At 48.4% G+C, this 27,162-nt stretch overlaps 1 protein-coding gene across 4 annotated transcripts in view; it reads left to right on the plus strand.

The window, feature by feature from the left end:
* The window catches only part of vps13c (vacuolar protein sorting 13 homolog C), an 88,103-nt gene that overhangs the window by 4,101 nt on the left and 56,840 nt on the right, over positions 1-27,162 (plus strand). For 3 of the 4 annotated variants that reach the window (XM_088003234.1, XM_088003232.1, XM_088003233.1), the window contains exons 2-18: positions 1,246-1,289; positions 1,491-1,533; positions 2,419-2,514; positions 3,938-4,039; positions 10,386-10,495; positions 10,585-10,644; positions 10,748-10,807; positions 21,522-21,602; positions 21,709-21,766; positions 22,852-22,979; positions 23,056-23,162; positions 23,249-23,423; positions 24,529-24,591; positions 24,667-24,802; positions 24,871-24,971; positions 25,554-25,696; positions 25,767-25,959. In XM_088003234.1, coding sequence (XP_087859360.1) covers positions 1,246-1,289; positions 1,491-1,533; positions 2,419-2,514; positions 3,938-4,039; positions 10,386-10,495; positions 10,585-10,644; positions 10,748-10,807; positions 21,522-21,602; positions 21,709-21,766; positions 22,852-22,979; positions 23,056-23,162; positions 23,249-23,423; positions 24,529-24,591; positions 24,667-24,802; positions 24,871-24,971; positions 25,554-25,696; positions 25,767-25,959 — 1,700 coding nt within the window. Of the gene's footprint in view, positions 1-1,245; positions 1,290-1,490; positions 1,534-2,418; positions 2,515-3,937; positions 4,040-6,447; positions 6,511-10,199; positions 10,275-10,385; positions 10,496-10,584; positions 10,645-10,747; positions 10,808-21,521; positions 21,603-21,708; positions 21,767-22,851; positions 22,980-23,055; positions 23,163-23,248; positions 23,424-24,528; positions 24,592-24,666; positions 24,803-24,870; positions 24,972-25,553; positions 25,697-25,766; positions 25,960-27,162 lie in introns of all 4 variants that reach the window. The other variant, XM_088003235.1, reaches the window with a different exon arrangement.

Below are 27,162 nucleotides of genomic sequence, written 5' to 3' on the forward strand. Positions count from 1 at the left end.
AGCTCCACCTCCAGCTCCACCTCTAGCTCCACCTCCAGCTCCACCTCTAGCTCCACCTCCAGCTCCAGCTCCACCTCCACCTTCTCCTCCAGCTCCACCTCCACCTCCAGCTCCAGCTCCACCTCCACCTTCTCCTCCAGCTCCACCTCCACCTCCAGCTCCAGCTCCACCTCCACCTCTAGCTCCACCTCCAGCTCCACCTCCAGCTCCACCTCCAGCTCCACCTCCAGCTCCACCTGCAGCTCCACCTCCAGCTCCACCTCCACCTGCAGCTCCACCTCCAGCTCCACCTCCACCTGCAGCTCCACCTCCAGCTCCACCTCCAGCTCCACCTCCAGCTCCACCTCCACCTGCAGCTCCACCTCCAGCTCCACCTCCACCTGCAGCTCCACCTCCAGCTCCACCTCCACCTGCAGCTCCACCTCCAGCTCCACCTCCACCTGCAGCTCCACCTCCAGCTCCACCTCCAGCTCCACCTCCACCTGCAGCTCCACCTCCAGCTCCACCTCCACCTGCAGCTCCACCTCCAGCTCCACCTCCACCTGCAGCTCCACCTCCAGCTCCACCTCCAGCTCCACCTCCACCTCCAGCTCCACCTCCAGCTCCAGCTCCACCTCCAGCTCCACCTCCAGCTCCAGCTCCACCTCCAGCTCCACCTCCACCTCCAGCTCCACCTCCAGCTCCACCTCCAGCTCCACCTCCTCCTCTAGCTCCACCTCCAGCTCTGTCAGCAAAGAGGCCTGACGTTTTCTTGGTTTGCTGTTTGGTTCAGTTTTTGTTGGAAAGATCTTGGTAAAATGTTTAGAGGTTCAAGTTGGCCCTAAACAACATCACTAAATAAATTAAGTAATAAAAACAAATAATAGATTCAAAAGGTCTTGTCCTCGCTGCTTAATTAGTGAATATGGAGCTTAAAATCAGGCCAGCGACACGCCAACATGTCTGCACACTGATGCGTCTCTCCATCCTCACCTGCCAGTCTGCCTGCATTCCTTCATCTGATGAATCACCTGGGAGGCCCCACCAATCAGCATTCAACTGTCAGTATTGATGGAAAATCCCCTGAAGAAGAACCAGCAGGTTCTCCTCTGGTCCTGATCAGGTTCATCAATACCTGCAGTTCATTAAGGAGAAGCTGCTGCTGGTCTTCAGCTGCTGATGCTTGTTGTTGTTTCCACACAAAGTCCTGCTGGCTGACAGGCTGCAACCAGAACCCAGCTGATTCTGTTCTCTGTGTTTCTGCAGGAAATGTAGTTCTGGAGAACCTGAGGGTGAAGGAAAACGCTCTGGTAAGTCTTCTGGAGGCTGCTTTTATTTTGAAAAACAGCATCTTTGTGTTGCTGATGCTTGCCTTAAGCAAACTGATGATGGGCCATCATCATCCCTGCAGCTTGGCAGCAGATCACATGACCTGGTGGCGGCTCAGAGCAGGAGCTCTCATGGGGCGCCCCTTCAGGCCCAGACTATGACTGACTTTGTTTATGTTTCAGAGCGAGTTTGATGTTCCCTTCAAAGTAAAAGCTGGACAGATTGGTGAGTATTGAACCTAATTTGTGTTTCTCTGTTTTAATACTTTGATTGAAGGGCAAAGTTAACTTCCTGTTTCCTTCACCATGCTGGACTGTTGGCTAAAGAGAAATTGATGCATTTAGGGACTCCTTAAATGGTTAAACAGCTGGATTCTTTAAATTCATTATTTCTGTTAGATAGATAAATTCTGCAACTTTTGTTCAGCTTAGAAACTTCTCCACCTTCCTGGTCCTTCATTCTGTTCATGCAGTGAAACATGATCCAAAACTATGAGTTTCTACCACAACGCCAGCTCACACCTTCAGGCATTTTCAGGTGTAACAGGGTTACAACATAACATAGAAGGGTTACACAGGTTCCCCCAGGCTCCCCCAGGTTCCTCCAGGCTCCTCCAGGCTCCCCCAGGCTCCTCCAGGCTCCCCCAGGCTCCCCCAGGTTCCCCCAGGCTCCCCCAGGCTCCCCCAGGCTCCCCCAGGCTCCCCCAGGTTCCTCCAGGCTCCCCCAGGCTCCCCCAGGCTCCCCCAGGTTCCCCCAGGCTCCCCCAGGTTCCCCCAGGCTCCCCCAGGCTCCTCCAGGCTCCCCCAGGCTCCCCCAGGCTCCTCCAGGCTCCTCCAGGCTCCCCCAGGCTCCTCCAGGCTCCTCCAGGCTCCCCCAGGCTCCTCCAGGCTCCTCCAGGCTCCCCCAGGCTCCTCCAGGCTCCTCCAGGCTCCTCCAGGCTCCCCCAGGCTCCCCCAGGCTCCTCCAGGCTCCTCCAGGCTCCTCCAGGCTCTTCCAGGCTCTGTCAGCCCAGAGTTACTGAAATGTTTCTTGCCGTGTCGAAGCTGCGCTGCTCGGTTCTCCACCAGGTTCTGCTGAGATCTCAGTAATCCTCCATCTTGTCGGTTTCAGGCAAGCTGACGCTGAAGATCCCCTGGAAGAATCTGTACGGCGACGCGGTGGTGGCCACGCTGGACGGGCTCTACCTGCTGGTCGTTCCTGGAGCCAGTAAGTGTCATCAGAACAGAAACCGTCCGCCGGATGCTTCTGATCAGAGTCTGGTTCAGACGGCCGACAGCATGCTGAACATGATGGTGTGTGTGTGTGTGTGTGTGTGTGGTGTGTTCTAGCTCAGTCTCAGCTGAAAGTGTCTCCTTATAACAATAAGCTGCCGACGGGAGGTGGCGGTCGATCTCTACAAGGAAACACACCTGGCTTTGAAATTAGGGCTGAGAGACTTTTATTTTGAAGCGTCAGATCCTGTTCATCAGGTTGTGTTTTGGGTTTCCTGTTCTGTGGACCTTTGGGCTCCAAGTCTTGGTTTCTGTGTCGGTCATAAAACTGAATAAATCTGTTTTGGATTCTGCGCAGACAGCAGATGATTTTCGAAGATCAACTCGTTGAATTTAAATGAACCACAGAAAAGCCAGCGCTCGTCAGACGGGCCGGTACATGATCATTTAGCAAAGGACTGTAGGGAGTGCAATGAAAACATATTTTAAGAGTTCTGAAGTCATATTTGTTGTGCTGATCCAGCATTTATCCAGTAGGAGAATCTGCTGACGTTCCCCTAAACGCTGAAAGTCACACTGAGGAAGAAACAGACAGAGATGGACGGAGGGACCAGCCAGATATCACTCCTGATATTGTCATCACAACATTTCCCAACTTTATATAGATTTACCAACATGGTGCAGCCTGAGTGCCAGGCGCGGAGCTATAAGGGCCTGGGGGGGGCTGCTGCCCCCCAAACCGGGGAGGAATGGTTTCAAGTCATTGAAATATGTGATTATGTGAAAGTGCGCCCTCGCCTGTTGAGAAGGGTGTATTTAATGTTAAATCCCCCCCCCCCCACCCGCTCAACAGTTTCAGTTTCGCTCCACGTAAGGGGCCCGGTATTTGGCCCCGCCCCCCGGCCCGAGGCTGACTTGTTCCGCTAGTACCGAGTGCCGTCTCATTTTATTTCTAACCCAAACTGCTAACAACCGGTCTGGACTCGGAACTGGACCCTGGACTCCTTTCTGCTGCTGGCTGATCTGGAGGCAACTGGGTCTGGACTCTGGGTTGAACTGGTTTTCCCCAGAACCAGTAGTTCACCAGAGGTCCACCAGCTGGTTCACGTTACATATAAAGCACCAATTACAACAAATATTGTCTCAAGTCACTTTACAAAGAAATCATTTAATCTCCATCACACATGCATTCCAACTGATCCCAGTTATCAACCTGGACTCCTTGCAACAGTTGGCTGCAGTCAGGAGTGATCCAGTGAAACCAGTTAGCCTGAACGTCTGGTTTGCTGCTGGTTAGACCTGCTTGTGTTTTTAGCTGCATGCTGCTAGTGATTCTTCTTCTGGGGTTAATCAGCGTAGTTTCTGCAGGTCCATCCAGCTGCTTTCCCTTCCTTAACATCGCCTTTTGTCTTCCCCAGCGATAAAGTACGATGCAGCGAAGGAGGAGCGCTACCAGCAGGAGGCGAAGCAGAAGGAGCTGCAGCGCATCGAGGAGGCGCTGCAGAGCGCGACACGAAGAGGTGAGGCCGACCCCAACTTGTTGCTGTCTTTGGCTTTTCCCCTCTTTCTCTTCATTGTTGCTTTCAGCTGCTGCTCAAAAGGCTGTGATTGGCTCAGCCAGGAAGGCTGTGATTGGCTCAGCCAGGAAAGCTGTGATTGGCTCAGCCAGGAAAGCTGTGATTGGCTCAGCCAGGAAAGCTGTGATTGGCTCAGCCAGGAAAGCTGTGATTGGCTCAGCCAGGAAGGCTGTGATTGGCTCAGCCAGGAAGGCTGTGATTGGCTCAGCCAGGAAGGCTGTGATTGGCTCAGCCAGGAAGGCTGTGATTGGCTCAGCCAGGAAAGCTGTGATTGGCTCAGCCAGGAAGGCTGTGATTGGCTCAGCCAGGAAGGCTGTGATTGGCTCAGCCAGGAAAGCTGTGATTGGCTCAGCCAGGAAGGCTGTGATTGGCTCAGCCAGGAAGGCTGTGATTGGCTCAGCCAGGAAGGCTGTGATTGGCTCAGCCAGGAAGGCTGTGATTGGCTCAGCCAGGAAGGCTGTGATTGGCTCCCGCAATAACAGAAGAGCCAAACAAGAACAGGTCATTGATATTAGGAGGTCCTGCATCAGCGACTGGACTGGCCTGGTCGCCCACAGGGGCGAGTCTGAGCACGACTGCATGAGTCTGCAGGTTAGGGATGGGAACCTTTTACACTTGAATCGATTCAGTACCAATATCCGGTTCCTGGGAATCGGTGTTGGTACTCAACGGTACCAGTTTTTGGTACTTTTGTGCATGTTGCTTTTTAATAAACGCTATTTTTTTAGCATATCTAATTCTTGGTAGAGCTGTTTCTGTGCAGCAAGAAGGTCCTGAGTTCGATTCCCGGCCCGGTCTTTCTGCATGGAGTCTGCATGTTCTCCCTGTGCCTCCGGTTTCCTCCCACAGTCCAGAAACACGACTGTCAGGTTAATTGGTCTGTGTAAAATCTCCCTGGTGTTTGTGGTTGTTTGTCCCGTCTGTCTCTGTGTTGCCCTGCAATGGACTGTTGACCGGTCCAGAGTGACCCGTCCTGGGTGACCCGTCCAGGGTGACCGGTCCTGGGTGACCCGTCCTGGGTGACCCGTCCAGGGTGACCGGTCCTGGGTGACCCGTCCAGAGTGACCCGTCCAGGGTGACCCGTCCAGGGTGACCCGTCCCGGGTGACCCGTCCAGGGTGACCCGTCCCGGGTGACCGGTCCCGGGTGACCCGTCCCGGGTGACCCGTCCCGGGTGACCCGTCCAGGGTGACCCGTCCCGGGTGACCCGTCCAGGGTGACCGGTCCCGGGTGACCCGTCCCGGGTGACCCGTCCAGGGTGACCCGTCCAGGGTGACCCGTCCAGGGTGACCCGTCTCGGGTGACCCGTCCCGGGTGACCCGTACTGGGTGACCCGTCCCGGGTTACCCGTACTGGGTGACCCGTCCCGGGTGACCGGTCCTGGGTGACCGGTCCTGGGTGACCCGTCCAGGGTGACCGGTCCTGGGTGACCCGTCCAGGGTGACCCGTCCCGGGTGACCGGTCCCGGGTGACCCGTCCCAGGTGACCGGTCCATGGTGACCCGATGGTGACCCGTCCATGGTGACCCGTCCTGGGTGACCTCACCTCTCACCTGTTGACCGCTGGGGAGGCACCAGCACCCCTCCTGGCCCTACTGGGACAAGGATGGAAGAAAATGGCTGAATCAAGATGTCTTTATATTGTAACTTGACAGCTGTTTGACAAATTTCTTCAAAGTGAAAACTCTTCAGAGCGACTAACGGAGTGTTTTGTCATATTGCACACATTAAAATCCAGTTCCATGTACTCCTATTTGTCATTTCCCCTCACTTGCATCGTAAATGTTGCCATCACCAAATGTATTAAGCATTTGTTCATCCGTGCTGCTGGCTACATGCTAACGGAGGCTAATGCAGCAGTTGTAGGTCAGGCTGTAGAAAATCATGCACTCTTCAGCATTTAGAAAAATCTTGTGCTTAACCAGGTTCTTTCTCAAACCAGACGTGTTTCCTCCGCTGGCCTTGTGCTTTGTGTTACAAATATTGCAACAAGCATAATTTGGATCGCATTTTGAAAAGTGGAGCCATACCTTTTAGTGTTTTGTACCGGCTATGCTGACTGAGTTTACTGAAGTAGCGGCTGCTGACGTCATCACGTCTTTGCGCTGCTGTGCTGCCTTCAAGAACAAGCATGGAAAATCCACCACTCTTCCTCGATACGGTCGCAATGATGCGCTTGGATACTGAAACATGGTACCGTTTGATTTTACGTGAATAGGTGCTCGGTAGTATCGACAGATTCGGTCGTTACCAATAATAAAGTACCGAATTCGGTGCCCACACTTGCTGCATGAGCCTGCAGGTGTCCTCACTAACTCTCTCTCTGTCCTGTTCATGCTGCGTTTGCTGTCAGCGTCTCAGACCGGAGATCTGCTGTTCGGTCTGGAGAGCGTGGTTTACAAGGAGCAGCTCGATGGTAACACACCCAGAGACACTGAGACACCCAGAGACACTGAGACACCCAGAGACACTGAGACACCCAGAGACACTGAGACACCCAGAGACACTGAGACACCCAGAGACACTGAGACACTGAGACACTGAGACACCCAGAGACACTGAGACACTCAGAGACACTGAGACACTGAGACACCCAGAGACACTGAGACACCCAGAGACACTGAGACACTCAGAGACACTGAGACACTGAGACACCCAGAGACACTGAGACACTCAGAGACACTGAGACACTGAGACACCCAGAGACACTGAGACACCCAGAGACACTGAGACACCCAGAGACACTGAGACACTCGGAGACACCCAGAGACACTGAGACACTCAGAGACACTGAGACACCCAGAGACACTGAGACACCCAGAGACACCCAGAGACACTGAGACACCCAGAGACACTGAGACACCCAGAGACACTGAGACACCCAGAGACACTGAGACACCCAGAGACACTGAGACACCCAGAGACACTGAGACACCCAGAGACACTGAGACACTGAGACACCCAGAGACACTGAGACACCCGGAGACACTGAGACACCCGGAGACACTGAGACACCCAGAGACACTGAGACACTGAGACACCCAGAGACACTGAGACACCCAGAGACACTGAGACACCCAGAGACACTGAGACACCCAGAGACACTGAGACACCCAGAGACACTGAGACACCCGGAGACACTGAGACACCCGGAGACACTGAGACACCCAGAGACACTGAGACACCCAGAGACACTGAGACACCCAGAGACACTGAGACACCCAGAGACACTGAGACACTGAGACACCCAGAGACACTGAGACACCCAGAGACACTGAGACACCCAGAGACACTGAGACACCCGGAGACACTGAGACACTGAGACACCCAGAGACACTGAGACACCCAGAGACACTGAGACACCCGGAGACACTGAGACACCCGGAGACACTGAGACACCCAGAGACACTGAGACACTGAGACACCCAGAGACACTGAGACACCCAGAGACACTGAGACACCCAGAGACACTGAGACACCCAGAGACACTGAGACACTGAGACACCCAGAGACACTGAGACACCCAGAGACACTGAGACACCCAGAGACACTGAGACACTGAGACACCCAGAGACACTGAGACACCCAGAGACACTGAGACACCCAGAGACACTGAGACACTGAGACACCCAGAGACACTGAGACACCCAGAGACACGGAGACACCCAGAGACACTGAGACACCCAGAGACACTGAGACACTGAGACACCCAGAGACACTGAGACACTGAGTCACCCAGAGACACTGAGACACCCAGAGACACTGAGACACCCAGAGACACCCAGAGACACTGAGACACCCAGAGACACTGAGACACTGAGACACCCAGAGACACTGAGACACCCGGAGACACTGAGACACCCGGAGACACTGAGACACCCGGAGACACTGAGACACCCGGAGACACTGAGACACTGAGACACCCGGAGACACTGAGACACCCAGAGACACTGAGACACTCGGAGACACCCAGAGACACTCGGAGACACCCAGAGACACTCGGAGACACCCAGAGACACTCGGAGACACTGAGACACTGAGACACCCAGAGACACTGAGACACCCAGAGACACTGAGACACCCAGAGACACTGAGACACCCAGAGACACTGAGACACCCAGAGACAGAGACACCCAGAGACACTGAGACACCCAGAGACACTGAGACACCCAGAGACACTGAGACACTGAGACACCCAGAGACACTGAGACACTCAGAGACACTGAGACACTCAGAGACACCCAGAGACACTGAGACACCCAGAGACACTGAGACACCCAGAGACACTGAGACACTCAGAGACACCCAGAGACACTGAGACACCCAGAGACACTGAGACACCCGGAGACACTGAGACACCCGGAGACACTGAGACACCCGGAGACACTGAGACACCCGGAGACACCCAGAGACACTGAGACACCCGGAGACACTGAGACACCCGGAGACACTGAGACACCCGGAGACACTGAGACACCCAGAGACACTGAGACACCCGGAGACACTGAGACACCCTGAGACACCCGGAGACACCCAGAGACACTGAGACACCCAGAGACACTGAGACACCCAGAGACACTGAGACACTGAGACACCCAGAGACACTGAGACACCCAGAGACACTGAGACACCCAGAGACACTGAGACACTGAGACACCCAGAGACACTGAGACACCCAGAGACACTGAGACACTGAGACACCCAGAGACACTGAGACACTGAGACACCCAGAGACACTGAGACACTGAGACACCCAGAGACACTGAGACACCCAGAGACACTGAGACACCCGGAGACACCCAGAGACACTGAGACACCCGGAGACACTGAGACACCCGGAGACACTGAGACACCCGGAGACACTGAGACACCCGGAGACACTGAGACACCCGGAGACACCCAGAGACACTGAGACACCCAGAGACACTGAGACACCCAGAGACACTGAGACACTGAGACACCCAGAGACACTGAGACACCCAGAGACACTGAGACACCCAGAGACACTGAGACACTGAGACACCCAGAGACACTGAGACACCCAGAGACACTGAGACACCGAGACACCCAGAGACACTGAGACACCCAGAGACACTGAGACACTGAGACACCCAGAGACACTGAGACACCCAGAGACACTGAGACACCCAGAGACACCCAGAGACACTGAGACACCCAGAGACACTGAGACACTGAGACACTGAGACACCCAGAGACACTGAGACACCCGGAGACACTGAGACACCCGGAGACACTGAGACACCCGGAGACACTGAGACACCCGGAGACACTGAGACACCCAGAGACACTGAGACACCCAGAGACACCCAGAGACACTGAGACACCCAGAGACACTGAGACACCCAGAGACACTGAGACACCCAGAGACACTGAGACACCCAGAGACACTGAGACACCCAGAGACACTGAGACACTGAGACACCCAGAGACACTGAGACACTCAGAGACACTGAGACACTCAGAGACACCCAGAGACACTGAGACACCCAGAGACACTGAGACACCCAGAGACACTGAGACACTCAGAGACACCCAGAGACACTGAGACACCCAGAGACACTGAGACACCCAGAGACACTGAGACACCCAGAGACACTGAGACACCCGGAGACACCCAGAGACACTGAGACACCCGGAGACACTGAGACACCCGGAGACACTGAGACACCCGGAGACACCCAGAGACACTGAGACACCCGGAGACACTGAGACACCCGGAGACACTGAGACACCCGGAGACACTGAGACACCCAGAGACACTGAGACACCCGGAGACACTGAGACACCCGGAGACACCCAGAGACACTGAGACACCCAGAGACACTGAGACACTCAGAGACACACAGGAGACAGCTGTCTCCAGGGTTTGGACCAGGGACCAGTCAGTGGTTTGGGCTTTATTGGGTCCATGGCAGCATCACTGCCAGAGCTCCAGATGCTGGTTTCTGATGGCCAAAGTCAGATTGGTGTCTCTGCTCACTCAGTCCATCAGGTCCAAAGCTTCTGGTTCTTCTGCTTCCTGCTGTCTCTCTGTTTCCAGCTTTTCTCTCTCTAATGGCTGTTCTGTCTTTAACGCTGCCAAAGTCCCAAAAGGACGTAAAAAACCCAAAAAGCACAAAAAAGTTCTAAAGAAACTGAAGCGACATGAACACAAAGCAGGTGAGTTCATGTTTCTCCTTAAAGAGATGCAGATCTTTTGAGAAGATACGTCGGTTCTGGTTTTTTCCAGAGGGAGCCGACCCGGTTCCTGACTGTCTCTGCTTGTTTCAGATAAACCTCAGGAGGACAAGAAGGACACATTCATGGAGAAACTTGCCACACAGGTGATCAAGAACCTGCAGGTGAAGATCAGCAGCATCCACCTGCGCTACGAGGATGATGTGAGTTCTGACCCGGTCCTGTCCAATCCCAATTCTGGTTCTGTCTCCTGAAGCTCTGCTTGACTCTCAGCTTCATTGATGTTTTTCAGCTGTCAGATCCACAGCGCCCCCTATCGATGGGAGTAACACTGTCAGAGCTCAGCCTGCAGGTGCACACACACACACACACACACACACACACACACACACACACACACACACAGCCTGACGTCCGGCTGCCTCTGCTGACGGTTCATGTTCTTCTACCTCCAGACCACTGATGAGAACTGGAAGCTGTGCATTCTGAATGAAGCTGCAAAGATCATCTATAAGGTGAGATGCTCCACTCGGTCTCTCCTGAACTTCATAATTGTTGACGCAAACACAGCTGGAGGGAAAAAAAGAGACCGTTGATTTGCTATTGAAGCAACTGGAGAGCTGGGTCCGACTTGAAATGGTTCCAGTTCTGGTTCCATTCGGACCAGAACTGGAACCAGTTCCAGAAGAGTTCAGAACTGTTCTGCATTGGTTTCAGTCTGACATAAAGAACAAGAGTTACTGCTGTAACTGTGGTTTATGAATCTCGGATGAGAGGCGGTGCTTCAAGCATCTGATGTTCATGCGCATGAGCAGGTCTAGAGTTAATCATAACAAAGTCACCTGTGACCTGCCGGTGACCCCACGACTCTATGTAGTCACATCACACCCTGTGCTCAATCCCTCAACCTTCTCACAAAAAGCAATAATTCTAAGGGATCAAGCACTCTGGGGTCATCCGGGATTCACAGAACCGCAGTTACAGCAGTAACTCTCGTTCTACATCATCCCTACTGACCACCGGAGGCGCTTGTTAAAGAACTGGATGACTCATGTAAACAAGATCATGAGGAATCTGCAACATCCATGGAACAATTACTACACCACCTACCTGATGACGGGGATGAGGTGTAGCCACATTCATCCTGTAAAACCAAGCAAAGGTACTAGGAGGCCTCATGGCATCTAACGTTCAATGGCACCCCGGTCATGGCAGCAAATGAGATCAACATGCCCCTCCTAGATAGGCACCTCACTCCTGCTGGCAGTGTTTGGTCCTGCAAGGCATAAGCCTTAGCGATCAAATCCACAAACCAGTCTGCTTAGAAACGGCCTGATATTTCAGTGAGCCTGCATAGCAAACAAAAAGGCTATTTGTCTTTCACAAAAATGCAGTGGAATTGATCTATGCCTCAAGAGCACGAACAGGGCACAGAGGTTCGGAGGAGCCTTCAGTGTCAAACCAGGCAAGATGGAGAAGCTGGGTACTGCCTGTTTCCAGCGACACCTTAGGAATAAAAAAAGAATTGCTGCCTTCAGTGAGAGTCATTTGAGGTCTGGAGATGCAGAGGGTTCAAACAGGGGGCACTGAAGAGCCTCAAGCACCAGAGAAATGTCCCATGAAAGGTCACAGGGCAGTTGGGTGGATGAAAACTCAGAGCACCTCTCAAAAACAGCACAAATTTCTAGTTTTGGCCCACCGAACAACCATTCAGCCCAACATGCCAATAAGGAATAGCAACCATATATACTTTCAGGTTAGATGGAGACCATCCCTGATCCAGCAATGCCTGTAGGAAGGTCAGTGAATCAGAGACCCACTGACCGGATCTACAGCTGGCGACTATGAATTCAATAAGTAGTTACGGCAAATCGGACAGTAAGCGCATGAATCTCATTTTTCCAACAACACTGAATGCAACACAATGTAACCTGACACCTACTGCTAGGTAGCGGGAAGTGCGAGAAGGACAGAGCGAGAGGCAGCAGCATTGATATGGATGGATGTATATTACTGGACTGGATATCGTGCGCCATTGCTGTCCATTGAGTCAGGAATATTGGTGGTCAGGAAAATACCACAATCACCCATAAAATCTGAAAAAAGTATGCAACATTTAGCGATTATTGGTGTCAATCAACTCGGCTACATTTGTGCTGGTTGACCTCTATAAACGACTAATATCTTTAAAAAGATAGCGGTACAAATGAAGATTTTTGCTGCACAAACGTTTGACACCAATTTTGTCTGATTTGAAGAAGGAGGGGGGCCAACTCCACTCAGGTCCATCAACACGTCAGTAACACGTTACTCTAATCTGACCCTTGTTTCAGTAACAAGTAATCTAACATGTTACTATTTACAATCCAATGATCAGATTAAAGTCATGCATAGCATAATGACGGTCATTCCAGGATGAACACTCACTTTAGCATTTGCCCGACAACTAGCAAGCTACATACTTTGGTAGCACAGACAGGCTAACAGATTCTGATACATTTTATTGGTCAAAATGCATTGATATAAATTGACTCGCAATTGAACTGGTTCTACCTCAAAACCAAAGTAGAAAACAGCTCATAAAATGGGACTCGGCAGTTTGAAACTCAATACAGCAGCTTGACCAACAAAAATAAAATCCACAAAACAAGTTTTGTTCTTCTTGAACATCTCCCTACATCAGTGCAACAGTTTGATCTGATACTTTTCACATCTGACACCTTAGCTCCTCACTGTTAACTCAGTCTCACTTTCCAGCCCTGCATTCAGTAACTTACCAAAGAGCCATAAAAACACTGAGGCAAAAAGCCTAAATGTTTTTTTCTCCTGTTATTTTCAGCCACAAACATTTAACTAAAATATCTACAGTTATGTGTTTCTGTCTCTGCAGCCTGATGTTCCTGCATGGATTCATGGATTTACAACAGGCACTACAGTGATGCACAGTGTCAGAATGAGAACTAAATATAAAAAGTGTTTTTATCACACAGAATGAGAATTTAAACAACTTAATTTTCAGATGTATACATTATTATACATCTCAACTCTATTTACTGTGAAGCAAAAATGTTCACTAATTTATTTTTAAACCTCTCCTCAAGCACTTTTCTTATTGTCTCCTAACCTTATAGTGTGGAAATAATGGAAAAAATATTGAAACGTTGAAAGAAATCAACCTGACATCAGTCTTCACCCGTTCTCCTTTCTGGTTTTATTGTCCATCCATCCATTTTCATCCTCTTATCCGGGGTCGGGTCGCGGGGGCAGCAGCCTAAGTAAGGAGGCCCAGTCTTCCCTCTCCAGCCTCTTCCAGCTCCTCCAGGAACCCCAAGCCGTTCCCAGCAGAGAGACATCGTCCCTCAGCGTGTCCTGGGTCTCCCCTCCTCCCGGTGGGACCTGAACTCCTCACCAGGGAGGCGTCCAGGAGGCATCCTGACCAGATGGCCGAGCCTCAACTGGCTCCTCTCGACGTGGAGGAGCAGCGGCTCTACTCTGAGTCCCTCCCGGATGACCGAGCTTCTCTCTCTAAGGGAGAGCCCAGCCACCCTGCGGAGGAAACCCGTTTCGGCCGCTTGTATCCGGGACCTCGTTCTTTCGGTCATGACCCAAAGCTCATAATCATAGATGAGGGTGGGAACGAAGATCGACCGGTAAATCGAGAGCTTCGCTTTTTCACTCAGCTCTCTCTTCACCACGACGGATCGGTACAGCGCCCGCTCCACGGCAGACACTGCACCAATCCACTGTCGATCTCCCGCTCCCTTCTTCCCTCATTTGTGAACAAGATCCCCAGAACTTAAACTCCTCCACTTGGGGCAGGACGACCCCCCTGACCCAGAGAAAGCTCTCTACCCTTATCAAGACCACGGCCTCGGATTTGGAGGCACTGAGCCTCATCCTGGCCGCTTCACACTCGGCCGCGAACCGCTCCAGTGAGAGCTGCAGATCACGGCCTGATGAAGCCAACAGGACCACATCATCCACAAAAAGCAGAGATGTGATCCTAAGGCCACCAAAACGGATCCCCTCAACTCCTCAGCTGGTCAGAGATTCTGTCCATGAAAGTACAGAATCGGTGACAAAGGGCAGCCTTGGCGGAGTCCAACTCTCACCGGAAACGAGCCTGACTTACTGCCGGCAATGCAGACCAGACTCTGACACCGGTCATACAGGGACCTGACAGTCTGTATCAAAGGGCCCGGTACCCCATAGTCCTGGAGAACCCCCCACAGGGCCCCAGAGGGACACGGTCGAACGCCTTCTCCAAGTTCACAAAACACATGTAGACTGATTGGGCGAACTCCCAGAACCCTCCAGGACCCTGCTGAGGGTGTAGTGCAGGTCCAGTGTTCCACGACCAGAACCAGAACCACACTGCTCTTCCTGAATCCGAGGTTCGACTATCCAACGGACCCTCCTCTCCAGGACCCCTGAATAGACCTTACCAGGGAGGCTTAAGAGTGTGACCCTCCTGTAATTGGAGCACACTCTCCGGTCCCCCTTTTTGAACAGGGGGACCACCACCCCAGTCTGCCAGTCCAGGGGAACTGCCCCTGATGTCCATGTGATATTGCAGAGTCGCGTGAGCCAACACAACCCTACAACATCCAGAGCCTTAAGGAACTCCGGGCGGATCTCATCCACCCCAGGGGCCCTGCCACCCCGGGGCCCTGCAACTGAGGAGCTTCCTAAACACCTCGGCGACTTCATCCCCAGAGATTGGAGAGCCCAACCCAGAGTCCCCAAGCTCAGCTTCCTCAACAGAAGGCATGTTGGTGGGATTGAGGAGGTCTTCGAAGTATTCCACCCACTGGCCCACAACGTCCCGAGTCGAGGTCAGCAGCAGACCATCCCCACTATAAACAGTGGTGGTGCTGCACTGCCCCTCCCCCTCCTGAGACGCCAGATGGTGGACCAGAATCGCCTCGAAGCTGTGCAGAAGTCTTTCTCCATGGCCTCTCCAAACTCCTCCCACGCCCGGGTTTTTGCCTCAGCGGCCACCCGAGCCGCGTGCCGCTTCGCCCGCCGGTACCCATCAGCTGCTTCTGGAGTCCCATCAGCCCAAAAAGGCCTGATGGGACTCCTTCTTCAACTTGACAGCATCCTTCACCGAAGGTGTCCACCAACGGGGTTTTATTGTAATTAATTTAATTTTTATATCTCCACACTCTGAAACTCCACCTGGCTCTCCTATGTCTTCCCTGACCTGCTCCTCTCATAATAAAATAGTTTAACTTGTTTAAAAATTAAAAACAGTTAATACATATTTCAATAATCTAAATGAAGACCTCACCAGAACTTCTTAACCTTTCTTCAACATCATTCTAGCACTGCTGTCCTCCTAAATATCTAAATAATATAATATAATATATAAATGTCCTGGAAGTAAGATCAGTTACCATGACGACGCAGATGATACACAGGTCTACATTATGATGTCACCAGGTGACGTTTGACCCCATCCATTCACTGAACAGGTGCTGAGAACAGAGAAATGTGTGGATGTGCCAAAACTTTCTGAACAGAAAGTGAAGTTATTATCTTTGGACCTAAAGAGGAATGCTCTAGAGCAGGGGTGTCAAACTCAGTTTCACCGAGGGCCACTTCAGCATATTGACCCCCTCAACGGGCCACATTGACGGTACAAATCAGGAGTGCATCCCTGCTAAAACACCCCAGACAAAAGGTTGACTTCCCTCATTCAGTTCTGTAGAGGCTTATAATGAGTCAATGGTCCAGGTGTGTTAGAGAAGGAATGCATCTAAAGCTGCAGATGGGAGCTCTGGAAAACTAGACTTGGGCACCCCTAGCATAAATGTATAAAAATACAATGTTAAAAATAAAATAAACACCACCTCATATAGTTAAATAACTGATTTTATGTATTGAAGTTTTAAATATTACATTTGAGTTTCCATGGATGTAAAATTACTGCTCAGTTTAAAAATTACAATATTTAAATCAGTTGTTTAAAGGTGAGCAAACAAATAATAAAAACAATCACATGGGCAGACATTATAGACTTTACGCAAAGATTTAGTCTCAGAGGCAACTGAAATCAATTAATTAAAAAAAAAATCCTTTCTGAATATCATCTCATGGTCTCTGAACTAAATGCGTCTTTCTGACCGGGAGCTGACAGCGAGTTGAAGAGTTCTGGACCGGACGCTTTGGAGCGTCTGGTTAGGAAGCGCCTTACAAACCTTTGGTTGAAATGGAGCTTAAATTCAAGCCTCCACTACAGACCAGAGAAAAGTAAAGAGGATGCTCCGCCGCTGCGAAGACTTAGAAACCGCTGGAAGTAACTCATCCAGCAGATTTAACAAATGGAGCCTTCTTGGTGCACGTTACCCAGGAGGGCGGCGCTCTGGAGGAGCTGCAGACGTAACATCTGTCCGTTTCGGAGAAGCGAAACCACGCAAATAAATAAATAAATAAATAAATAAATAAATAAATAAATAAATCCTGGTAAAAGCCACACCGGACCCCGCAGGGTAAAACACTCAGAGTTCAGTTGATCTGTTTGGATCAGACAGATCCAACTGACTGATGAATTAGCGCAGATTTTTCTGCAGATGGGAACCAGGAGGAAGTGCGTTCAGACCCCAACGGGTGAAGTGATGCTAATTTAAGTAAATTCGCTTAATTTAATTTATTAAAAGTTATTGGGGTCTCAGTCAGTGGTTTTTCTCACTACGAGAAAAATTTAGATACATTTATCTGCTTAATCTGTGATGGGATCTGGATTCACGGTGAATATTCACTAAACCGCATAAAATGCGACTAAATAGCCGATGTTAATATGATTGTAATTTCATGGATAAAAATAGTACAGGACCGATTTTTTTTATGTTGTCGGTCAAAGTAACGGATAACAAAAAAAGTCTAGCGCGACCTGCCGCCCTGACACCAACTCACACACATCTTCCTTCAGTCTTACTTGTAAATCGATTTTTCTTTTCTTGGACGTTTTGATGTTAGCTTGTCTATGTCTCAGTTTTATTCGCTGGGAAAAATCAATAAGCAGCTTGAGGTGACTCTGCTGCTCTCTAGTGGCGAGAAGCCATAATGTTGGCTGGTAACAATCGGAATGCATTATGGGAGATGTAGTTTGTAGTCAATTCGTGCTCAAAACCTATTTTAAGTCAATCATCGACCTATAAAATGCTGAGGCGGGCCACATGTGGCCCGCGGGCCTTGAGTTTGACACATGTGCTCTAGAGCTATAGATCTAGAGTCGGCTTCAGTTGTTCCAGCTGTAAACTAGAGATCAGGCTGACCTCTGACCTCTGACCTGACCCTCCAGAGCCACATAAAGCCGGTTCCAAAGTGGGCCTTCTAGCAGCTGCAGAGCATTTCTAGGACCAGAGGATTAAAGTCTCAGACCAGAGAAACTCATGTTTTCATTAAAGATCTGCTGCTGCTGGATCAACCTTCAGACCTCTCAGGTTCTGGTTCAGGTTCTGGTTCTGGTTCTGCTCTGCATCCAAACATGGAAACACAGCATTCAACTTTTTTGAACACCAATCTGGACAAACTTCTAGAAAACTGCACAACAGCCAAAACACTGAGTTCCTTTAAATCCAGACTAAAATCAGCTGTTAGAGCTGCTTTGATTTGTAGTAAATGGAACATTGAGCAACACATTTGACAAGGATTTTGATGATGTCATATCCTGTGCAGTTGTAGACTTCAGATTTGTCATTTCCATTCTTTCTTCCCAGCCTAGTTTATTCTATGTGAGTTTTGGATTTGTTTTGCAGCTATCATATCTCCTTGATATAGTTCATTCCTTTTATGATTTGTTCAGCCTTTGCTGTTGTCCCTTTTACACCCTGTGTTTAGTTATTTGCTTCAGTTTTATTTCTCCCCTGTCCTTTTCCTTGTGCCATTCTCTCTTTCCCTCCTTAGTTGACCTTTGTGGTCTGATCTCTGAGCTGCATCCCATTACCAATAAGCCTCCAGTTCTATTTCATCCCTATTGACCGCCAGAGGTGGTGCTTCAAGCACTGAGTGATCATTCTTGCGCATGAGCAGGTCAAGTACTAATGACAACAAAGTCACCAGTGACCTGCCGGGGCCCAGGTGACTCTATATAGTCACATAACATTCGGCATTCAATCCCTCAACGTTCTTGCGAGAAGCAAGGATTCAGAGGGACGAAGCACTCTGGCGGTCATCTGGGATTCATAGAACCGTAGTTACAGCAGTAACTTTGGTTCTCCATCCAGTAATCAACTCACCAGCATTGCAGCTGCTTACTGTCAGTCAGTCACTGCCTGATTGTTGCATTCCTCATGTTCCTGTTTTCTGTGCTTTGTAACTCGTACTGCCGTCTCATTAAACTGTCATCACATTGCGCCTGAGTGTTTCCTTGGATCAATCATGATTGATGATGGCATTTGTCAAAATGCAATATTTGTTGTTACGTCCAAAAGGGCACAACATATTTGAAGAAACGGGTGCAAGAGTGAAGGTTCAAATATTCTTTTATTTAAAAAATTTTAAAATCTTGGAATTTTCTTTTGGTTCAGCTGCTTTGATTTTCTGTGAAGAAAGAAACGATAATTAAATTACGGTGGCCGACAGGTGCAAATGCGCAGCAAAAGAGAAAACATGCAAACAAAAGAAAAGACACGCGCACAAATTAAATGCGGCAAACAAAAAGCAAATAAAATGCAGCAAACAAAAAAGAAAACACCCCCGAATGAAATGCAGCAAACAAAAAGTGTTGAAAACGGAAGTGCTCCAGACCACTAGGGGGAGTCTAACAAAAAATAGCTGTGTCCGAATTCAGGCTCTGCATCCTTTCAAGGGCCCTGAGAAACTGATCCTTCGAAGCATAGACATAATAAAAGAGTACACCCCCCCCCCCCACGATTGGCTGCTCCGGCGCAAATACGCTCTTGGAGCGGTCGTCCCTCCTGCTTTGCTCAACCAAAACAGCAGAAGATGCCTTCAGCACTGCGGAATATTGTTGATCGGATCGACGGACTACTGACGTGAGGGCTCGACAGACTTTTCGCAAGTAAGATGGACATATTACTGTGTATTTTTGTGATTAGAATATTACTATACTGTATTTATGTCCACTGGCGAAATACCAGCTAATGCTAGCTATAGTGCTTGGTGTTCAGCCCCCGCTCTGACAGCTAACCGAGATTCCGTAAATCTTAAAATGTTTCAGTCATTCTCCAACATTTAGATTATCTGATACAAGAGCCTACTATAGAAATGAAACAATATTATAAAAATCATAACATTCACCAGCAAAGTTTACACAGATGACAATGGCTATTATTTAATTATTTAACTCTGTCAACGTAAGATAACTCGAAAATGTCCCGTTTTTGTTTTGAAGGTTTCCTACGACGTGAGGAAGAAGGGAGAGACAGATTCACTGCACAGCACGGATGAATCTCGTATCGGATTTTGGACCCAATCTCAGCTGCTGAATCACTCTTAAACCAGAACTCGTAGGCTGGAAAACATTATATATATATATATATATATATATATATATATATATATATATATATATATATGTGTGTGTGCATAATCATGCATAGCCTAATGTATATTATTCAGTATTAATGATTATTTATTTATGTTTATATACTTAAGTATGTATTGATAAGACGAGAGCGGTCCATTAGGCGTCTGTCCTTTTATTATGTCTATGTGAGAAACGGCCCGATCTACAGAAGACGGGTCCTTCGAAGGCCACGAATATGGACGACCAGAAGAGAGAAGCTGTAGCCTCCGGCTAGCTGCCTAGCCTCCATCTCGGCGTTATGTTGCTTAGCAACCGTGACAACGTGAAGCACAGAGCAGCGAAGTAAAAAAAACGGACTCAGTTGTTTTTTACTCTTTATTTCTGTAATTATTCTTCACCTTTTGTAATAAAGGTTGTTCTATAGTAAAAAGAAAATCTGTCTGATTCTAAAATGTTTAATGTATACAAGGGATATTATTCATTTTCAAATACTCTCCAGATCTCAGGTAGTAAGACATTACAGTTAAATAAACTATGTTTGAAGGCTTAACTTTAATCAGTCAAACCCATTTGCTCAGGAATAAATTAAATACTTTATTAATATCTACATGGAGCGCCCGGCCAGCTGATAGCTTGCGAGTGAAGCTGGCTGTTAATGCAGCGGGAGAAGACATCTCCGAAAACGTCGGAGCAATATTGGAAGTAGGTGATTTATTAATGAACCGAGCAGATATTTCAGATCTACACATCTACATTCTCGCCTAAAAACATTGTAAAAAATAATTTTGTGTAATTTTAAGTGTAATACAGCAAAAATTGTTTTGTTGCCATTGCTGCTTTTCTGAACACCCGCTTTAAAGGATGCAGAGCCTGAATTCGGACACAGCTATTTTTTGTTAGACTCCCCCTAGTGGTCTGGAGCACTTCCGTTTTCAACACTTTTTGTTTGCTGCATTTCATTCGGGGGTGTTTTCTTTTTTGTTTGCTGCATTTTATTTGCTTTTTGTTTGCCGCATTTAATTTGTGCGCGTGTCTTTTCTTTTGTTTGCATGTTTTCTCTTGCTGCGCATTTGCACCTTTCGGCCACCGTATTAAATACCCTCAATCCCAGTGAACTAAAAAAGAAAAACACAAAACCCCAAAAGTTGGACCTGGTGAGCCGATCACAAAGAACAAAACGGTGCAGCAGGGGGCCGACCCAATACAGGGCCGTCGAAGCCCCTACTGGTACTGGACTAAAGCAAAAAGAACCTACTGCAAAAGAAAGAAACGAAAACAGGACAAGCAAACGAGGGATAACAAAAACTACCGCGTGGCAGGCTGCAGACGTCAGCTGTGGCCTACAGCCTCTGGTGTTGGTGGCGCAGCGGCAGAACGCATCCCCGGTGGCGGTGGAGCGAGCGGAAGTGCGGGTCTGCACGCACCTACACACTCGTCGTAATTCAGCCTATTTATAGGTGGACCAACAGGCCTAGCTTAATGCAATCAAATTAATTTCCGAAATAAGAAATGATCCAAACTCCAAAATATATTAAAAATCAGAAAAAAATCATTTGACTAAAGTCTAGAAACAAAACAATCAGGAAAAATAATTATAATGTGCCCAAAGGACATAACAGTTGTTGTTTCATAATTGGTTATTATGTTTTTTTGGTGTAAAGCACTTTGAGCTGCCTTGTTGCTGAACCACTGTGTACTAATACCTACCTGTTGCCCGGTGTCTCTGTCCCCAGCTGGGCCGTCTGGAGAGTCTCTGCACCTACTGGAACGTCAACAGTCCCATGTACTACCGGAGCTCTTGGCAGGACATTGTGGTCAGTCCACTCCTCCAAATCTGTGCTGATCTGATGAAGCTCATTTCTGTTTATGATTGGACTCAGAGCCTCCCTGCCCCCCGGTTGATCCTGCTCTCCTTTGCAGGACCAGTTGAGGTCAGAGATCAGCAGCAAAGACCAGCAGCTGCCTCACTATCAGGACAGTGAGTTCAGATCTTTGATTAATAAATGTTGACTCTTTGTGATGTCAGCTGGTGGCCTTATGACCTTTGAACCCTAAACTAAGGGTTTGTGATGGTAGCAGGATTTTTTAAATGTCTCCCTGGTTGAATCTATTGACCTGCAGCTTTAGCTGCTCTGCAGTCCAGATTGTCCAGGAAATGACGAAGATCTGAGTCTCACAGAGTTTCCATCTGAGTGGAAATCTTTCACAAATCTTTGTGTGTGTGTGTGTGTGTGTGTGTGTGTGTGTGTGTGTGTGTGTGTGTGTGTGTGTGTGTGTGTGATACCTTGTGGGGACCATTTTCCTGAGATACTAAGCTGTTGGGTCAGATTTAGGACTAAGGTGTGAATTGAGTTTTGGTTATTAGGGTTAGGTTGTAGAAATGAATGGAAGTGTTAAGGAAATAAATTAGTCTTACTTAAGGTGAAACACTGAGTCAATCAAGAACGAATCAAAATGCATTTTGATTATAATTTTATTAAGAAACTAAGCAAAGAATAGAGCAATGACTCCCCTGGTTACTCCAGGGAAGTGAAGAAAAGGAAAAAGCTTTTAATATCCACCGGCCCTCTTACAAAGATGGGGGCAAAAGGGAGAATCCCACCAGTTTCAGTTTACTTCCCAACTCTGGTTTTTGCACCTGCAGACTGTGACCCTGGATGGTTCAAACCATTTATTATGTGTTTCCAGTGAGCTGCCTCCAACATGAAGGGTGCTTTATAGCTGAAATTGATTGCTTGATTGAAATAAAACAAAGTTTGACATAACAGAAGTCAATGGGAAGTCCCCACAAAGATAGCCATGCAAACACGTGTGTATAGGTCTTCTTTCTTTCAGCTGATTTTAATTCAGTTTTAGAATTTACTACGTATTCAGAAAACAGACTAAAATAAGATCAAATAAGGATCGTAGTCTTTATAACGATGAATGAAAGTGTGACCATCATTTCATGTGGGGTTGATGAAAAGCTGAACATGTCTTGTTATATGAGATGTTGTGGATCTTTTGGGGATCTGTCAAGTCCCTGACGGTCAGAGCTGCTGGTCACTCTTCTTCTCCGTCTAGTCTTCAAGCCAATCTTCGCTTCGGCTAAAATATGCATCAACCCGAATGCGGAGGCAGAGCTGAAGTCTCCGAAGGTGAAGCTGCAGCTGGAGGTCCAGAACATTAGTATCGAGATGACCAAACCTCAGGTGAGGCAAGACACATCCTGCTGGATAAATCAGGTGGAAACAGGTGAGACTACCTTTACCTGTCTGTCCTCCACAGTACCTGAGCATGGTGGAGGTACTGGAGTCCATTGATCTAATGGCAAAGAGCGCCCCTTACAGGAAGTTCAGGCCTGATGTTCCTGTCAGTAAGAACGTCAAAGTCTGGTCGGTTTGCTGTCCTGCTCCATTAGCTCAGACCCAGATAAAACCAGGACCAGACCAGTTACATTATGGTCTCCTGCTACCTTCAGGTGGAGGTATGCTTTCAACAGCATCATGGAGGTCCACATCCGACGCCTTAGCCACATGTGGTCCTGGTCCAAGATTCAGCAGCACCGGGAGAGCCTGAAGGTCTACAAGGCTGCCTACAAGAGCAAACTGCTGAGTCAGAACAAGCCAGGGCCAGACACCGAGAAGCAGATCCAGGTGAGGAAACAATAAGCCACGCTTAGCGATGTGACTCATATTGCTAAGCAACCAAACATCCCATAACACCTGGATATGGGATGGATGATTCTGGTCTATGAATCCACTGCAGCCCTCTGATATTGGGTTAAATGTTTGTGAGGAAACTTCATCCATCCCATCTGAACTGGTGGAGTTGAGATCAGCTGATTGGGTTTCCTGAAGCAGAAATGGAAACTTGAGTTCGGACCTTCAGGAAGCCCATCCCAGCGTCTCATACTCAGTTTCTTTCTCCTCTTTAGGAGTTTATAAGTTCTCACTTCTTCCTACCCCATTTTGAGCATGATATGTTAACTGAAACAAAAAACCTGTATTTTCTCTTCTTTTTTATGCACTTCTTGTTACTGTGCACTATTTTATTTTTATATTTGTATCATGTTCGAATAAATTTCATTTCATTTCATTTCTCAAACATGAAATGATCTCTTTCCATTTCAGTCTTTTATTGGATAAATCAAGATGTTTTTCTCAAGATGTTGGTCAACGCGTCCTGAAATGTTCTGTATAAATGTTTTTGGTAAGACTTTATTTGAAGGGGTGTGCATAAGACTGACATGACGCTGTCATAAACATAAAGAAGTCTTTATGAATGTTTATGACTGTTGTCATGATGTCATTCGGTAAATAATGTCTAAAAGTTGCATTAAAAGTCCATTAAAAATGCCAACTTTGCATGATTTTGTAAATAATGACAATTTAATGCAACGTTTCAATTCACTCCAGCATCCATTCCAATGGATCCTAGTTATGAAACAGATTATTTTTTCAAAGTAATTTAAAAAGGTTCTAAGAAAGTTATTGACTTGGGGCATTCACCTCTCTTGGCCCAGCAGGGGGCGACAGTCTCCTGCGTTGATTCATTGACTTTACAGCAATTCTTCTCAATATTCAAAAGAAATGCAGCCATTAAAAATGAAATGGTTCTAAATGACTATGTCTGAAATTAAATGATTAATAATTAGATCTGCTGAATCTTACAATGGATAAAAGGAAGCTGAACTAATAATAAGTAATAAATAAAATAAATAAAAAACACTAATTGAAGCTGGTCTCTGCTGTGCTTCAGGATCTGGAGAAAACCCTGGACGTGTTCAACATCACTCTGGCCCGTCAGCAAGCCCAGATGGAGGTGATCTTGTACAAATGAAGGTGATGATGTGTGTTCTCACAGGCCCGGCTTGATTTCATGGTTCTGCTCCTGCAGGTGATCCGGTCGGGCCAGAAACTGGCTGGGAAGAAAGCCGGAGGCCAGAAACAAGGAGGAGGCTTTTTCAGCGGCTGGTTTGGGAGGAAGACTAAGAAGGAGGAGCAGGAGGTGGAGGAGGACAAGGAGTCTGAGAGTAAGAGTTGATCTGGACCTTCTGGAGAGACACAAGATTTGGTTCTGAACCGGCAAGTTCTGTTTCAGCTTCAGGTCTGGACCAGCTGATGACGGCTGAGGAGAAGGAAAAACTCTACACAGCTATTGGCTACAGCGGCAGCTCGCACAACCTGGCTTTACCCAAACAGGTAGAGACTCTGACAAGTAGAGACTCTCTAGAGAGTCTGTTTGAAAAATGTTGACTTTCATGACAGGACAGGCAGAGGAACCCTGTGTCAGCGTTGAAAGAGAAAGCGTCTTCTTCAATGGTAGATTGAAAATGGTTGTCGGATTGAGGTTAACAAAGCTGATTCTTGATGGAGGACGAGACTTCTGGGACAATGTCCTCTGGACAGATGAGAACAAACTAGAAATCTTGGACCGTGATGGAGGAATCCAGACATCAGGTCAACAGAGACTCCTCATGCTCTGATGCATGGTGGTTTCAGGAGAGATGGCTGTCTCTGAGCAGACGGGACCCCTACAGTGGATCAAGGTTTTCTAGAGTCTGGTCTGAGTCCATCTGTCCAGCAGCTGAAGCTCGGTCCAAACTGCATCCTGAACAGAACCAGGATCCAAACACAGCAGCAGATCTAGAACAGAATGGTTGAAAGAGAATTGGTGTTACAATAACCAAGTTAAAGCCCAGACCTCATCCTCAGGGATCAGAACCTTAATGAAGTGAAACGTTGTCCTAAGGTGACCCAGTAACCCGGCCTTCGGTGTTTCAGTACGTCGGTGCCATCATCACCTTCCAGCTGCTCAGAACGTCAGTGACCATCAGAGAGCAGCGCGACGTCCCAGAGATCCTCAACATCCAGATGGTCAACCTGAGCACCAGGATATCCCAGAGACCCGGAGCGCAGGCGGTCAGGTGGGAGCGTTTCCTCTGGAACCCTCTGGCCCGCCTCAGCCAGACTCACACCAGCTGCTTCCTCTTGCAGGGTGGAGGCGGCGCTGGAGCACTGGTACGTCACAGGGCTGCAGCAGCGGGGCGCCGTCCCCTCGCTCATCGCCTCCGTGGGCAATTCTTCATCATCACTGCTCAGCGTGGTGTTTGAGTTGAACCCTGAGGAGAGTTCTGGAGACCAGCTGCTGAAGATCCACTCCCAGCCAGTGGAGATCATCTACGATGCAGTAAGCTGGCCTCTGACTTTTACCAGTCACTCAACCAAATTTTATTTGTATAGCACATTTCAGCAGCAAGGCATTTCAAAGAGCTTTACATCATAACAAAACAAAAGCACAAAGTCACGCAGCATAGAATCAACAATCAAATCATCACATTAAGTCGATGCCGTCATTAAATTTGTAATTGATCACATTTCAAATCAGCTCTAACCAGGAGGGTTTTAGTCAAGACTTATAGGAGCTCAGTGTTTCAGCTGTTTTACAGTTTTCTGGACGTTTGTTCCAGATTTGTGGTGCATAGAAGCTGAATGCTGCTTCTCCTCGTTTGGTTCTGGTTCTGGGGATGCAGAGCAGAACCAGAACCAGAACCTGAGGGTCTGGCAGGTTGATACAACAACAGCAGATCTTTAATGGTTGTGGTGCTAAACCGTCCAGTGATTTATAAACTAACAGGATTTTACAGTCTGTTCTCTGAGCTACAGGGAGCTACAGCTGTAGGACTGTAGATCTGGTGTTATGTCTCCGTCTTCCTGGTTCTAGTCAGAACAGCAGCAGCAGCTTCTGGATCAGCTGCAGCTGGAGGATCGATTTGGTGGTCAGACCTGTGAAGACGCTGCTGCAGGAATCAATGCGACTGAAGATAAACGCCTGGATGAGTTTCTCTGATCTGAGACATCAGTCCTCTGATCCTGGAGATTCTTCAGGTGGTAGAAGGCCGACTTTGTGACTGTCTTTATGTGGCTCTGAAGGTTCAGGTCAGAGGTCAGAGGTCATCACTGCTTCCAGGTTTCAGGCTGATCGCTGGTTTTAGTTGTAATAACTGAAGCTGTGCATTGACTCTAGATCTGCAACTCTAGAACTATAACTCTAGATCTGTAACTCCAGTACTATAACTCCAGATCTGTAACTCCAGATCTGTAACTCCAGATCTGTAACTCTAGATCTGTAACTCTAGATCTATAACTCTAGATCAGTGGTTCTTAACCTGGGTTCGATGAACCCCAGTGGTTCGGCGGAGCCTCTGCCGCAGAGGTAAAGACACACCTGTGTAAAGTCGTCATGACACCCCGTTTTGCCATCACTTGCTGCAGAGGATCACGTTACATTGCTGAGCCAATCAGAGGATCACGTTACATTGCTGAGCCAATCAGAGGATCACGTTACATTGCTGAGCCAATCAGAGGATCACGTTACATTGCTGAGCCAATC

Source organism: Poecilia mexicana, unplaced genomic scaffold (genome assembly GCF_051168715.1).
Source record: "Poecilia mexicana isolate PSO_F unplaced genomic scaffold, ASM5116871v1 scaffold_23, whole genome shotgun sequence".
Taxonomy (NCBI): Eukaryota; Metazoa; Chordata; class Actinopteri; order Cyprinodontiformes; family Poeciliidae; genus Poecilia; species Poecilia mexicana.